This window comes from Mauremys mutica, chromosome 9 (assembly GCF_020497125.1).
Source record: "Mauremys mutica isolate MM-2020 ecotype Southern chromosome 9, ASM2049712v1, whole genome shotgun sequence".
NCBI classification, from domain to species: Eukaryota; Metazoa; Chordata; order Testudines; family Geoemydidae; genus Mauremys; species Mauremys mutica.
This window is the reverse complement of record NC_059080.1, coordinates 73165796-73181253: the sequence shown is the minus strand read 5'-3', so window position 1 is coordinate 73181253 and position 15458 is coordinate 73165796. Positions and strand designations below refer to the sequence as shown.

Below are 15458 nucleotides of genomic sequence, written 5' to 3'. Positions count from 1 at the left end.
AAGAGACTTGTACTGGAGGGCCTGGGTGGCCCGTCTTGCCGAGGAGCACAGAGAGGTGCTCTGGCTGCTGTCGGGGGGGCACCCAGACTGTATAGGAGACCAGGTGCCCAGGGCGGGAGGCCGGGGCCTGGGGCTAGGAACTTTTTCGCCTGTGGGTGAAAGGGCCACTTCAGGCGGGAGTGTCCCTACTAGGTAGTGGCAGGGAGGCCCCACCCAGACAAGGCTCCCCCTGTAAAAGTAACAGTGGGGCCCCCAGCTTGTTGGGTCTGTGGGAAGTTGGGACACCTCTCAAGGCCCGGGCCAGCCCAGAGGGAAGGGCTAGGGCCCAAACAGGCTGTGATAGGGCCGTGGCAAGGGGAAGGTGCCAAGGGTGCTTCCACTGCCACACCAAGGGCCACATAAAGAGGCATTGCCCCCTGAGGCAGAAACGGGGAGTGCCTGAGATAAAGGCTCAGTCTGAGACCAGCCCCAGGGAAGGGGTGGTGAAGCCTGAGGCCCTTAAGGAGAAAGGGGCTGGGGCAGAGAGGCCCCACCTAAAAAAGGGAACCCACATAGGGGCCGGGAGGGCCAATGTGGGAACCCGAACAGAAGTGGGAACCCACGTAGGACCAGGGAGGTCTACGGTGGGGACTCAGATGCTAGAGGTAGGAAGCAGGTTGCTCCAGACGGTGAAGGGCCTGCGGGAAGAAAGGGATTCCCTAAGGGCCCAACTGAGAGGGAAGTTGGGGCGATAGGGATCACCTTCTCCCCCCTCCCCGGTAGATTCTTAATGGGGAGGGTGTGTAGCAGAGTGATGACCCGCTCCAGCCCTGATGGGGTTGGAGCCAGCCCTGGCAGCAGGCTGGCAGGCTGGGAGAACAGCCCAGGCTGAGTGGGGAAACAGCCGCAGCTGTGGCCACGCCCCAAATGGACTCAGCCGGCCTGTATAAAGGGGCTGTGAGCCAGAAGCTCAGCAGTCTCCCTCTGGCTGTAGAGGAAGATGGGCCTGACTGCAGGGAGCTAGAGACGGGGTACCTGAGTGAAGCAGGGCTGGGGAAAGGCAGAGAAGCCGGGGAGCTCCAGCCTGGAAAGCCCCAGGCTGTGGCCTAGCAGAAGGCAAATAGGTACTGGGGGTTGCAGAGGGCAGCCCAGGGGTGAGTCCAAACTTCTACAGAAAGGAAAAAATGAGAGTCTATGTAATGGTTTGTGCATTATACTTTGTACAGTTTGTATAGCTATCAAAAGAGAGGCATTTGTGATGACATTACCAGTTTAAGTATTCAAGACTTGTTAATGTTTTTTCAAGGCTTTAAGCTTTCTCTGAAATAAAAAATGCTCAGGTTTATCTTCATTCATGTATGATTAGTTTCAAAATGTCAACAGTTTTGAAGGCTTCATACTTTCAGCAGGCAGCACTTGGAAACACATTATAGTTTCAAATGAACTGATGTAAACCCATGTCATATTTGCCCTTGTATTTCTGCATTTTCTTTGTTCTTTTTGAGCTGTTATTAGCACAACTGTGTCCTCCTCACAGAATGACCCATCTTTTCCTGAATCACTCCTTAGCTAGAAATGAACTCCAACACAGACTGAATTATCATGTTGTATGTGCATAAATAGATGCTGTTTGTTTCATACACTTACACATATTTTAAAATGGGATTTGTATTGTTTTGTGTACGGCAAATCACACAGTACAGTACCACAGGTGGCTTGCGAGAGCCATTGTGGGCACAGGGAGGCCAAATTATTAAAAGCAACAGAGTCCTGTGGCACCTTATAGACTAACAGACGTATTGGAGCATAAGCTTTTGTGGGTGAATACCCACTTTGTCAGACGTATGTGGGTATTCACCCACGAAAGCTTATGCTCCAATATGTCTGTTAGTCTATAAGGTGCCACAGGACTCTTAGTCTGGATCTGTAAAAAGCAACAAACACGGCTACCCCTCTGATACTCAAATTATGAAACTCTTTCTCTTACATAGAATCATATATTGAAAAATGAATTTTCAGAAATATTTTTTGTCACTATTTGAGTATCTTCAGCGAATGAGACTGTTTGCTTGTTTTTTTTCTCAGTTGGGACTGCTATTTTATGTTTCAGTTTCTCTGTATATTTCTTGCTTGGAGGCTCAAGCCTCCTGATTTATATATTAGGATTCAGACTATTCAGATCCCTTTAGAAACCATTGTGTTAAAGTAAGTTCTGTAATTAAAGAAAAGCATGCGTACATGTTAAATAGCTTTAACAGTATATGTGTATATTCTAAATTGTAGAATTTAACAGCTTTAAGACTTATTGTTTCTAATAAGGATCTGAATTTTTTAAAATCCTAAACTGCTTCATGAAGCTCTCAAAATAACTATTTTTAGTAGTTATTTTTTATTCTTTTAGTGCCTTTTTTTGTAATTAATATAGTGACTCTAAATTAATTTTAGGTTGCATTTCTCCTTTATTAAAAATAAACTATTGTTCATGTCTGGTTTACTTTTGCCATTAATTTTTTGTGGAATATTTTCTTCTAAGGCCCCACAAAATGTTCAAGCTGTAGTACTGACATTTAAGTTGAATTTTGTAAAGGAAGTGAACAAAAGTTGCAACTACAATTTAAGGATTTTTTGTTAGTTGTGTTTTATGTAATCTCTCTGGAAGCAATTTGTGGACTTCACTGCTTTTCTTTTGGTGTGTGTGTGTGTGTGTGTGTGTGTGTGTGTGTGCACGCACGTGCAAAATTTTAAGGTCTGTATCCACTGATTGGTTGGAAGATTGGGAAAGAGGTGGTCTTCTTAGCTGAAGGCGATGAATCAGACGCTGGCTCTACCATAAAATGGGCTGAAGAGTTAGGTAAGTGGCTTTTCGATTGTATAATGCTATACAACAATTAGCCCTGTAAGATGCTTCTTTATAGGGTCCTCTAGCTGGCTCCTGTTCATAGCATTAAGCTTCCATTTGTTCTCTTTAATAGATAAGTAGTCTAGTTTCTCCAGCATGGAGCAATTACATTGACAAAAAAGCCAGGCTGTCATGGGGGCGGGTGTGGAGGAGGGGCACCAGCTAGAGCCTGACTGCACCTGGGCTCCCTGCTCCCAGCCAGGCTGCAACCATCCAACTCCCCACGGAGATCCTGGCTGCTGCCTGGAAGCTCCTGGCTCCTCATGGGGAGCCCGGCTGCTGCCCTAACACCAGGACTCTCAGCCCCCCACACTGCCCCTCTTAACTCAGTGGAAGCACTCCTGGTGAGGACAGAAGACGGTAGTATGGACATCAACCACCGTAGTAATTACTGTGGTGGTTGTAAGTAGACATAACATAGGTCAGCTTCAGTTTCTAGTGTAGACATGCCCATAGACTTCCGAATAGCCTAGTGGTTAGTAATCTGTATTACTATAGAAGAGGCTTCTGTTCAGTTCCTGATCGTAGGGCCAGATCCTCAGTTCTTAGCCAAGTTATGCTTGGTATGGGACCTGAGGTTCAGGGAGCAAGGAGAAGAGGGAAGGGGTTCTAAGCCATATTTCTACTCCCTCTGTTTAGTCTCTTTTGTAACTTGATGCAGCCCTAAGGACTATTATCCCAACGGGGAATTATCAATTCACAGGGCTCCCGTGCCATGCCCCTTCTTCCCATGATGTCATCTGTGTTGGGTGATTGGGAATGTGTTATATGAAGCCGCAAGGCCACTTAGTAATTCCCTCCCACCAATGGAATCCCCAGCTGTCCAGTTAAGGCTTCTTTCTGATTGCTTGGCACTTTGGCCTGGTCTACACTGGGGGAGGGGAGGATGAGCTAAGTTGGTTTAAGTTATGCAACTTCAGCTATGAAAATAGCGTAGCCAAAGTCAACATACTTAGAGCTATTTACCGCAGTGTCTTCACTGCGGTAGGTCGACTGCTGATGCTCTCCCATCAACTCTGCCTACTCTCTCGCTCCAGTGGAGTACTGGAGTCGACGGGAGAGTGCTCGGCAGTCGATTTATCACGTCTTCGCTAGATGCGATAAATCAACCCCCGCTGGATCGATTGCTTCGGAGGTAAGGGTAGACATGCCCTGTCTAAGCACCACAGTGTAATTAGAACAGAGTGCCAAGGTTCTGGCCTGTAGTCTTGTTGGATCTTGGCTGGCAGTTACAGCTTATGGGAGAAGACATCTGTAGAGGTGTGGACTCACCCCTGCGGCGGCGCCTCCTGCTGGTGACTTCTGGGAATTATCTCGTTCCAGCTCTGGAGCGCCCTCTGCAGGCCGGTGATCCGCCTGTCCTCTGGCCCCCGTGTCCCTCCCAGGACTCCAGTGCTCTGTTAGCTGGGGTGCTGCCCCCGAGCAGTAACCCCTTTCTCTTTGGGTCTCCCCCTCCCAGGGGAACCCCCACCCTCTATCCCCGCCTCACCCCACTATAAGGCTACTGCCAGTCATCGTCTAGCCCCACGCCCTGGGGCAGACTGCAGTATCAGCCTACTCATCACTGGCAAGGTTGGGTTTGGACCTGCTGCCTTGGCCTACTGCTGGGATGCCCTTTGCAACCTCCAGTACCTGTTGGTCTTATGCTAGGCCACAGCCTAGGGCTTTCCAGGCTGGAGCTCCCCAGCGCCTCTGCCTTTCCCCAGCCCGGCTCCACTCAGGTACCCTATCTCCAGCTCCCTGCAGCCAGGCCCTTCTCCCTCTACAAGCAGAAGGAGACTCTCTGTCTGTCCCTGGCTTTTCTCCCCCTCTATAGGGCAAGCTGAGTCTGTTTGGGGAGTGGCCCCAGCTGCAGCCACTTCCCCCAATCAGCCCAGCCTAAAAGCTGCTTTCTCTGGCCACAGCCCCATTCCAGGGCTGTTTTTAAGCCTTTCAGGGCAGGAGCGGGGTAACCACCCTGCTACAACATCCTTTTATGTTTCTCAACATCATCTCCAGCTTACTTAGAGTAGCATTATTAACGTCCACAAGTCCCATACATATTTCCCTGACTAGAAGGAATTATCCTTGACACAAGATTTTGAGAATGAATGGGCTATAGAGTGGTAGGGATATTTGAGGATGGTTGTGGATTTGGTTTCTTGATACTGGATAGTTCTCTTTCATGGGGGTGATGGAATTGAAATTGAGAAAGATTTTGTTTTCTTAATATGTGCTAGGTGGAATATTTAATTTAGGAATCTTGACTGTAATAATTTATTAAGAAAAGTCAAAATAAATAATGTAGTCAGTTGACTTTTTTGTGTGCACCTCTACAGATCTTTTCACCAGTGTAGATGAGACAGCCAGAATGGCACGAAGTGTGGTTGATTCTGAAGGAGTTTGTTTTGTTCCATCTTTTAGTGGTTTGCAGGTAAAAATACCATCCTTAATATGACACACATGATTTTTTGTGTCCTGCTTAAACATTAATATCTGTAAATTTGCCCATTATCATGGTATCTATTCTGTTCTATTCAGGTTCTTGTTCCATGCCCATCATGGTGATATCTGAGGGCCTCTGTGGTATCTGACCATCTAAAAACATTAATGAATGTATCCTCAAAAAAACCCATGTGAGGTAGGGAAATATTATTCCCATTTTACAGATGGGGAACTGAGGTACAGACAGATTAAGTGATTTGCCCATTCTCACAAGAACTGAACCCAGATATCTTGCATCTCAGTCCAGTGCCTTGACCACTATCTTATTCTTTCAAAGAACTGAGCTGGACTCAAATTATTGGTTTTATATCATTTATTTTCACAGCCACATTTCAAGAAAGCATTAATTACGTGCTTAAGAACTTCCCTGAATAAGGATGCTTTCCTGAACTGGGGCCTTAAAGCATAGCACTAATGACTGTTTAACCAACTATGTGGCATATGGATTTAATTTTTAAAACTGTAGATTTCTGTTTTCTTGTAGTTCTCAGTATGCACAACTCAATCTTGTTAAAATATACTAGAGGGTTGCTTCGCAGGCTGAGCTCACTGCACACACCAGGGGCTTTTAGCATTCTGCAGTTTTTCCCACAAGCTCCCTGTGCACCACCCACTTCTTTTCCTGTATTTCAGGTATTCCCTGCAACTCCCCCTTTCCTGGCATTCCCCCCCATACCAGGATCCTCCATTCTCCTTCCATGCTCCTGTCCCCTCATACCATTGTCCCCATTCTTCCCCTCCTGCAAGGTGCTCTGTATATCTCTCCCCTTTAGAGGTTCTGTGTTCACCCCCCCTCCTTTTCCTTACATGCCAGGGTCTCTACATCCTCATTCATACCAAGAGCTGTGTGTGTTACTCCCTCCAGGCCAGAGACTCTAGCCTGGTCTACACTAGGCGTTTAAATCGGTTTTAGGAGCGTAAACCCGATTTAACGCCACAACCGTCCACACTAGGAGGCACCTTATATCGATTTTAATGGCTCTTTAAACCGGTTTCTGTACTCCTCCCTAACGAGAGGAGTAACGCTAGTATCGGTATTACCATATCGGATTAGGGTTAGTGTGGCCGCTGATCGACGGTATTGGCCTCCGGGCGGTATCCCACAGTGCACCAGTGACCGCTCTGGACAGCATTCTGAACTCGGATGCACTGGCCAGGTAGACAGGAAAAGCCCCGCGAAGTTTTGAAATTCATTTCCTGCTTCCCCAGCGTGGAGATCTCATCAGCACAGGTGACCACGCACAGCTCATCAGCACAGTTAACAATGCAGTCTCCTGAGAATCGTAAAAGAGACCCAGCATGGACTGCACGGGAGGTACTGGATCTGATCGCTATCTGGGGAGAGGATTCAGTGCTAACAGAACTGCGTTCCAAAAGACGAAATGAAAAAGTATTTGAAAGAATTTCTAAGGCTATGACGGATAAAGGCCACAGCAGGGACTCAGTGCAGTGCAGAGTGAAAGTTAAGGAGCTCAGACAAGCCTACCAGAAAACCAAAGAAGCAAACGGAAGGTCCGGGGCAGGTCGAAAAACATGCCGCTTCTATGCTGAGCTGCATGCAATTTTAGGGGGCTGCGCCACAAGTACCCCACCCCTGATCGTGGATTCCGAGGTGGGGGTTGTAATCTCTGCCATGGCTGAGGATTATGCAGACAGGGAAGATGAAGATGAAGAGGAGGAAGACCTAGCAGAGAGCACACAGCACTCCGTGAGCCCCAGCAGCCAGGAGCTTTTTCTCACCCTGACGGAATTACCGTCCTCCCAGCCCTCACAAGCCACTATCCCAGACAATGATGCCATGGAAGGGAGCTCTGGTGAGTGTACCTTTGCAAATAGCAAACATTGTTTTTTAAGCAAGCCTTTTTTAATGATTGATTTGCCCTGAGGACTTGGGATGCATTCGCAGACAGTATAGTTACTTAGAAAAGTTTGTTAACATGTCCGGGGATTGAGAGGAAATCCTCCAGGGACATCTCGATGAAGCGCTCCTGTAGGTACTCCAGAAGCCTTTGCAGAAGGTTTCTGGGCAAGGCAGCCTTGTTCCGCCCACCATGGTAGGACACTTTACCACGCCATGCATGTAGCAAGTAATCAGGTATCATTGCATGGCAAAGCATAGCAGCGTATGGTCCCGGTGACTGCTGGCATTCAAGAAGCATCCGCTCTTTATCTTGTTCTGTTATCCTCAGCAAAGTGATATCGTTCAGGATAACCTGGTTAAAAATCAGGAATTTAAGTAAGGGGGATGGCCATTTTTCTACTGGGTTCGTGGACTGCAGCAGCTTAAAAAAAAATCTTTCCTGCATGTAGCGAAGCGGGGGGAGGGGAGGAGTGAAATGCCGATGATCTTTTCTGTGTTTGGTCACCGGCGATCTTCCCCAAGCTACCAGACACGCAGTGGGTGGGGGGGTGGGAAGGTTGTTGATTAGCAGGGAGCTAGCATGGTATTAGCCATGCGTTGGGGGGGGGGGGTAAATCACTACAGAAGCCGAAAGACAGTGGCTTACCATGGCCGCATGCAAGCTGAATTCTGATGCCTGGACCTGTGTCTGTGAGATCTGTAACTCCAGAGCTGCAAGCACTCACTATTAAGATGAAAAATGCGACCTTGTAGGGAAATCACATGTGCTAGGTGAATAGTGCTGTTCACTGTGAAAGAGTATAACCATTGTTCTGTAAAATGTATCTTTCTAAATATTTATCTCCCTCATGCACCTGCAAATTTTTCAACCATCCCTCCTCCATCCCAAAGGCTAGCACAGATAAGGCGGAGGAAAAAGAAGACGCGAGATGAGATGTTCTCGGATATTATGGAAGTTACACGCAATGAAAGAGCTCATCTGAATGAGTGGAAGGACGTGGTATCAAATTACAGGAAAGAGGCCAGTGAACGTGAGGACAGGAGGGATGAACGTGAGGACAGGAGGGACAACCGAGATGAGAGGTGGCAGCAGGAAGACCGGCAGGAAAATCAGCGGTGGCGGCAGGAAGATCAGCGGTGGCGGGATGCAACTCTGGGGCTGCTGCGTGATCAAACTGACATGCTCCGGCGTCTTGTGGAGCTTCAGGAACGGCAGCAGGATCACAGAGTGCCGCTGCAGCCCCTGTATAACCACCCTCAACCCTCACCATGTTCCACATCCTCCTCACCCAGACGTGTAAGAACGCGTGGGGGGAGGCTCCGTGCACCCGCCCACTCCACCCCCGTGGACAGCCCAACCAGAAGGATGTCGTTACTGTGAATTTTTTTTAATGGCCTTCTCCATCCCTCCTATCCTCCTCCCAAACCACACCCTTACTTCTCTCCCTCTTTTTATAATGAATCAATAAAGAATTCATGCTTTTTAAATGAGAGTGACTTTATTTGCATAAGTAAGCTGTACTCGAAGGGGGAGGGGGAGTTGCTTACAGGGACTGAGTCAATCAAGGGGGTTGGGTGTTCATCAACAAACACAGCAGTCACACTGTACCCTGGCCATTGATAAAGCTCGTTTTCAAAGCTTCTCTGATGCGCACCGCTTCCTGGTGTGCTCTTCTAATCTCCCTGGTGTCTGGCTGCGCGTAATCAGCGGCCAGGTGATTTGCCTCAGCCTCCCACTCCGCCATAAAGGTCTCCCCTTTACTCTCACAGAGATTGTGGAGAATACAGCAAGCAGTAATAACATAGGGGACATTGGTTTGGCTGAGGTCTGAGCGAGTCAGTAATGTCCGCCAGCGCGCCTTTAAACGGCCAAATGCACATTCTGCACTTGCTCAGCCTGTAATTGAACAGATCCTGACCACTGTCCAGGCTGCCTGTATATGGCTTCATGAGCCATGGCATCAAGGGGTAGGCTGGGTCCCCCAGGATAACGACAGGCATTTCAACATCCCCAACTGTTATTTTCTGGTCTGGGAAGTAATTCCCTTGCTGCAGCCGTTTAAACAGAGTAGTGCTTCTGAAGACGCGAGCGTCATGAACCCTCCCTGGCCATCCCACGTGGATGTTTGTGAAACGTCCCTTGTGATCTACCAGCGCTTGCAGCACCATTGAAAAGTACCCCTTCCGGTTTACGTACTGGGTGCCCTGGCGCTGCGGTGCCAAGATAGGGATATGGGTTCCATCTATCGCCCCCCCACAGTTAGGGAATCCCAGTGCAGCAAAGCCATCCACTATGGCCTGCACGTTTCCCAGAGTCACAACCTTTCGTAGCAGCAGCTTAGTGATTGCTTTGGCTACTTGCATCACAGCAGCCCCCACAGTAGATTTTCCAACTCCAAATTGATTCCCGACTGACCGGTAGCTGTCTGGCGTTGCAAGCTTCCACAGGGCTATCGCCACTCGCTTCTCTACTGTGAGGGCTGCTCTCATCTTGGTATTATGGCGTTTCAGGGCAGGGGCAAGCAAGTCACAAAGTTCCATGAAAGTGCCCTTACGCATGCGAAAGTTTCGCAGCCACTGGGAATCGTCCCACACCTGCAACACAATGCGGTCCCACCAGTCAGTGCTTGTTTCCCGGGCCCAAAATCGGCGTTCAATGGATAGAATCTGCCCCATTACCATCAGGATCTCCAAAGCGCAGGGGCCCGCGGTTTGAGAGAATACTGTGTCTACGTCCTCATCACTGTCATCGCCGCGCTGCCGTATCCGCCTCCTCCTCGCCTCGGATTGAAGGTCCTGGTTCACCATAGACTGCACGAGAGTGCGCGAGGTGTTTAAAACATTCACGATTGCGGTATTGAGCTGAGCAGGGTCCATGCTTGCTGTGCTATGGCGTCTGCACAGTTCACCAAGCAAAAAAGGCGCGAAACGGTTGTCTGCTGCTCAGGGAGGGAGGGGTGAGGCTGTACCCAGAACCACCCGCGACAATGATTTTTGCCCCATCAGGCACTGGGATCTCAACCCGGAAATGCCAAGGGGCGGGGGAGGCTGCGGGAACTATGGGATAGCTACGGGATAGCTACCCACAGTGCAACGCTCCAGAAATCGACGCTAGCCTCGGACCATGGACGCACACCACCGATTTAATGTGTTTAGTGTGGCCGCGCGCACTCGATTTTATAAAATCTGTTTTACAATACCGGTTTATGCAAATTCGGAATAGTCCCGTAGTGTAGACGTACCCTCTGTATGCCCTCCATGTCCTTTTTCCCACTCTCAATTCTTATTTGTTTTTTTGTTCGTTTGTTTGGGGGATAAGCTGCAGGGTGTCAGCATTTTAAATTGCATTGGGAGGATGAGCAGAGCTGTAGTGAGGGGTTATTTGCAGTAATGCCTTAGCAGTGTGTCCCCCAAGGTGTGAGAGAGACAAGATGGGTGAGATAATATCTTTTATTGAACCAACTTCTGTCGGTGGAAGGGACAAGCTTTCAAGCTTCACAGAGCTCTTCATCAGGTCTGGGGAAGGTAACCAGAGTGTTCAAGCTAAATGCAAGGTGGAACAGATTGTTACGCAAAAGGGGTCGGACATGTTGTAGGAGACCACTTAATTTTAAGTGGGCAATTAACACCTCTGCAGTCCTGGGACCAAGGAGGGGGTAGTAGGCAGCAGGGTGTAAAAGCAGTGTCTCAGTTAAATCAGGGTTTTTAGTGTCCTGCAGAACTATGGATTTAAGTTCAGGCTTATCTTCTGAAGATGTCATTTTGAGGATGAGGACTGATCACAGAGTGATCACTTTGTGTAAAATGTTCATCCACTGGTGATAGGGTGGGTATCTGTGTATGAGTTCATTTGAGCAGGGCTGGATTAACTTTTTGTGGACCCGACGCCAAACATATTTGTGGGTCCCCATTGGGGAAATAGGGCATGTGATGTGGGGCGGTCTGCAGAGTGAGGGGCCGGTTCGGGGCAGTGAGACACAGTGGGAGTGGCCCCACTCAGCCCAGCACAAGGGCACTGTTTACAAACCCAAAACTGCTAGACGCACACTGGCCCACCCAGCCTTGTGCTGACAATGTGCCCCTTCCGCACTGCCCCCCTGCCCAGTGCCTTGCCCTTATGCCAGGGCCCCCTCACCCAGAGATTTCCGCACAGATCCCTATGCCCAGCACGCCCTGCCTAGAGACCCCTCCTGCGTACCTTCCACCACAACTGCACAGCACCGTGCACACCATACCCCCTGCCCAGCTCCCCCATCCATTGATCCCACCATCACAGATGTACAGTGCCCCATATTCCTGAGGGAATTCTGCATCAAATTCTGTGCATAATATTTTAAAATTCTGAATTTTTTTAATAATAAATAAATGTGGAAGCTCTACCACGGCAGTGGGGAGCACAGGCCACTGGCTGCATGGAGGTGGGAGAATACCCTGCAGCCTTCTCTGCCCCCCCTGGGACAGGGACTTGGCAGTGAGACTGAACCTGACCCTGCCACAGCAACACCCTGGGGCCCTGCCCCTTTTGCACCAGGCACACCAGATGTGGACAGGGAGGCTCAGCCCGGCAGTAGGATCCAAGTGCAGAGGGACTTAGTGTGGGGGTATCCAGATGGGGGTAAGAGGGTTCTGTGTGGGGGGTAAGTGGGTTCTGTGGGGGGCAATCTGGGTGCAGGCAGCTCAGTGGGGGATCTGGATGCACAGGGAGGTGCCAGGTGCAGGGGCAATGGGAGTCTGCAGGGGGGACTAAGTGAAAGTGGATGGAGCTCAGCGGCGGGGGAGGATTCAGGGTGCAGGGGAGGTGGGGTTGTTGTACTTAAAGTACTGCACAGGATCTTTTCAGGGGGAATAAGGCAAACGCATGTATTACCAATCAATGTGGCATCAATCAACACTGTATCATATGCATATGATCTATATTACACTCATGCACTCACATACACACACACACAAACACACTCTGTCTTGTTGTTGTTACCAACTAGTTGCCCCCCTTAACTTCACTGGGTCAGGTGAGTTAGATAGGGGAGGGGTGGAGCTGGGCTTCTGCTGATCTGGATCGATGCTCTGATGTTGACAAGACGGGGCCCGGGGTCCTCTGCAAGAGACCTCACATTTATAGCAGCTTCCCTCTCATGCAAATCTGTACCAGATTCAAAATCTGTGACTATGGCTGTGGCTACACTTAGCACTTCAAAGCGCTGCCGTGGTAGCGCTGCCGTGGTAGCGCTGCCGTGGCAGCGCTGCCGTGGTAGCGCTGCCGTGGCAGCGCTACCACGGCAGCGCTTTGAAGTGCTAAGTGTAGTCAAAGTGCCAGCGCTGGGAGAGAGCTCTCCCAGCGCTGTCCGTACTCCACCTCCCTGTGGGGAATAACGGACAGCGCTGGGAGCTGCGCTCCCAGTGCTGGGGCTTTGACCACACTGGCGCTTTGCAGCGCCGCAATTTGCAGCGCTGGAGAGGGTGTGTTTTCACACCCTGCTGCAGCGCTGCAAATTTGTAAGTGTAGCCAAACCCTGTGTCAGTTGGTCCTTTGTGCTGCTTCCTTCTGGGTGTTGTCCCAATGCTGTTCAAAGAGGGTGTTTCTAAAAGAAGGTGCTTGATTCTAACCCACGCGCCCCGCCCCCCCAGGCCATCAATATGTCTGCTATTTAGTGAGCCCACTTGACAAGTTTTATTGTTCTTGGGTCTGGCTTCCATCCCATCTCCAACTAGCAGTCTGGAGATACTCACCTTCCAGGCCTTGCTCATTCACACCTCATTCATTCAACAGGGCAATTGATTAAGGGAGGGTGGGGAGGGGGAATCTTATTCTACTCCTAGCAAAAAGACATTTTTCTTCTACTTTAACTATCCTTAGGGGCTATAACATTATACCAAGGCTTAACACAAAGTTTTCTATAAGTTTTTCTACATAGGGATCTGATACAAAGTTCCTATATCAAAGGACTTGATACAAAATTGTATGGAAATAGCTTAATACAGGGTTATATGAAGAGGCATAATACAAAGTCATATGAAAGTTATGTGAAGATGCTTAATACAGAGATTTATCTACAGGGTTCATTTGGGTGGGGGTCTAGGTGTACATGGTTGGGGCTCAGTGGGGACGGTGTCTGGAGTGGGGGCTCATCGGGGTGGTACAGATGCAGGGGAGGTGGGGTTTGTCAGGATGAGGGTTTGATGGGTCTGGTTAACTGGGGAGCCCCAGCTGCTGCCAAGGAGATCCGCATGCTGGGCCCCTGTTTCCTCTATCCCAGGGATCGGCAACTTTCGGCATGCGGCCCACCAGGGTAAGCCCCCTGGTGGGCCGGGCCAGTTTGTTTACCTGCTGCGTCCGCAGGTTCGGCCGATCACGGCTCCCACTGGCTGTGGTTTGACACTCCAGGCCAATGGGGGCTGTGAGAAGCCGCGGCCAGCACATCCCGCATCCTGCAGCCCCCAATTGGCCTGGAGCGGCAAACCACAGCCAGTGGGAGACGTGATCGGCCGAACCTGCGGACGCAGCAGGTAAACAAACTGGCCCAGCCCACCGGGGGCTTACCCTGGCGGGCCGAAGGTTGCAGATCCCTGCCCTGTCCCCTTCTCTTCCCCATCCCAGGCTCCTTCCCCACCACTCCATCTCCTCCCCATCCCACCCCCTTCCTTCCTCACTGCCTCTTTCTCCCTGTCTCTGCTTCCCCTATCCCCTTTTCTTCCCCATCCCATGCTCCTTCCTCACCACTCCATTTCCTCGCCATCCCACCCCCTTCCTTCCAGTCTGCCACACACTATTATTCCCACAGTCTATTTTTTAAAAAGCAGAATCTCAGCCTCCTTATCTTACCCCATCTCTAAAGCACTAATGGGAAAAGGCAAAGAAAGGGGCTCTTTGTTTCCACCAGAGAGTCCACAAAATCTTGATTTATTTTGAGAAGTAGGCTGCTTAGTTAATCTAAGATGCCTTCATTTGGTGGCTTATTTGAGTTCCTTCCATTATGGGTAAAATAGTAGAATTCTGGCTAAGTTTTTGTATTTGCAGACAGGAATCTTGAGGAGGACACAGACTTAATCTTTTATGAATTTTTAGGCCTGTAATGCTCAAGTACTAGAGATGTTGGGAGTGCTTGATTCCACAAAATGCAACTTTTCTTCCTTGCTGGTGAAGACCAGCAGGGAGATACTAGGTCTGTTACTGGTGAAGATTGTCAGTGCCTATATTAGAGACATCCTGGTACCAGCTTTTCTTAAGTAAGCAGTTATAATGTAGGTTTTGATCAGAAAATCCACAGTTGGCATTGACAATCGGCTACTATCACATCTTCAATTCTTTGTCAAGGTTGTAGAGAAAGCTGGGATGAGATGGTTCTCAGAGGATCTAAATACCTTAAGTCTCCTAGACCCTTGATGATCTAGGTACAGGCTTTGGGTATGGGATAGAAATGGCACTGGCAGCATTGTTAGATTTCTTTTTATCAATGGGTGAAGATCTGGTGTGTGTTGATATTGTTGGTGTTTTCAATACTGTTGATTGTGGAGTGTTGATAGCTTGACTGCAGCAGAAGTGGATGTTGCTGCTTTTGGCTGTCTACCTTCTTTCCTGGCTGAATAGTCGCAGAGGGTATTGTGGGGCAGCTGATTCTCCTCCTTAAAGATCTTGTCATATTGAGTTCCACAAGATTTCAATTTGTCTTCCCAATCTGTTCAATGTGGGTAGGGGCTTGTTAGAAAGGTTAGTGAGGAATTATGGGGCAGTCATGTTTTCAGTACTCTAATGACAACCCATTTTTATATCTTGGTCCTTTCTGACCCAGTCAATGCAATTGTTCACCTAGCCAAATATTGTTGGGGCATAAATTAGATCTAGTTGGCTGAAATTCAGCCCAATTAAAATTGAGGTGACACTAAGTATGGGGAGGAGCTATAAGATGAGACATGAAGATTATCACTTCCTCCTTTAGTAATTAATGCAGGTGGGCATGCCATTTGTGACTTGGGTTCACAATTGAGTGGTATTGATTGGATCCTCAGTTGCTATTGGATTATCATATCATTGGTGCTCCAGAATACTTTTTCCATCTGCATTTGGTTTGCGAGATTGCAGCTGTTTCTTTTGGATGCAGACCTTATTACCATGATTCATGCCTTTGTCACACCAGGACTGGTTTAGTTAAGTGTGTTCTATGTGGAGCTTCACCTCAAATCAGCCTGAAAACGTAGGTGTTGAAGCATATAACCTCTGAAGATGGATTTATGGGAGCA

The 15458-nt window shown here is 48.9% G+C and overlaps 1 protein-coding gene across 2 annotated transcripts in view; it reads left to right on the top strand.

Moving 5' to 3' along the window:
* GK5 (glycerol kinase 5) overlaps positions 1–15458 on the top strand; it is an 85832-nt gene that overhangs the window by 54362 nt on the left and 16012 nt on the right. For both annotated transcript variants that reach the window (XM_045030531.1, XM_045030532.1), the window contains 2 exons: positions 2726–2830; positions 5197–5291. In XM_045030531.1, the coding sequence (XP_044886466.1) occupies positions 2726–2830; positions 5197–5291 (200 nt within the window). The remainder of the gene's footprint in view (positions 1–2725; positions 2831–5196; positions 5292–15458) is intronic.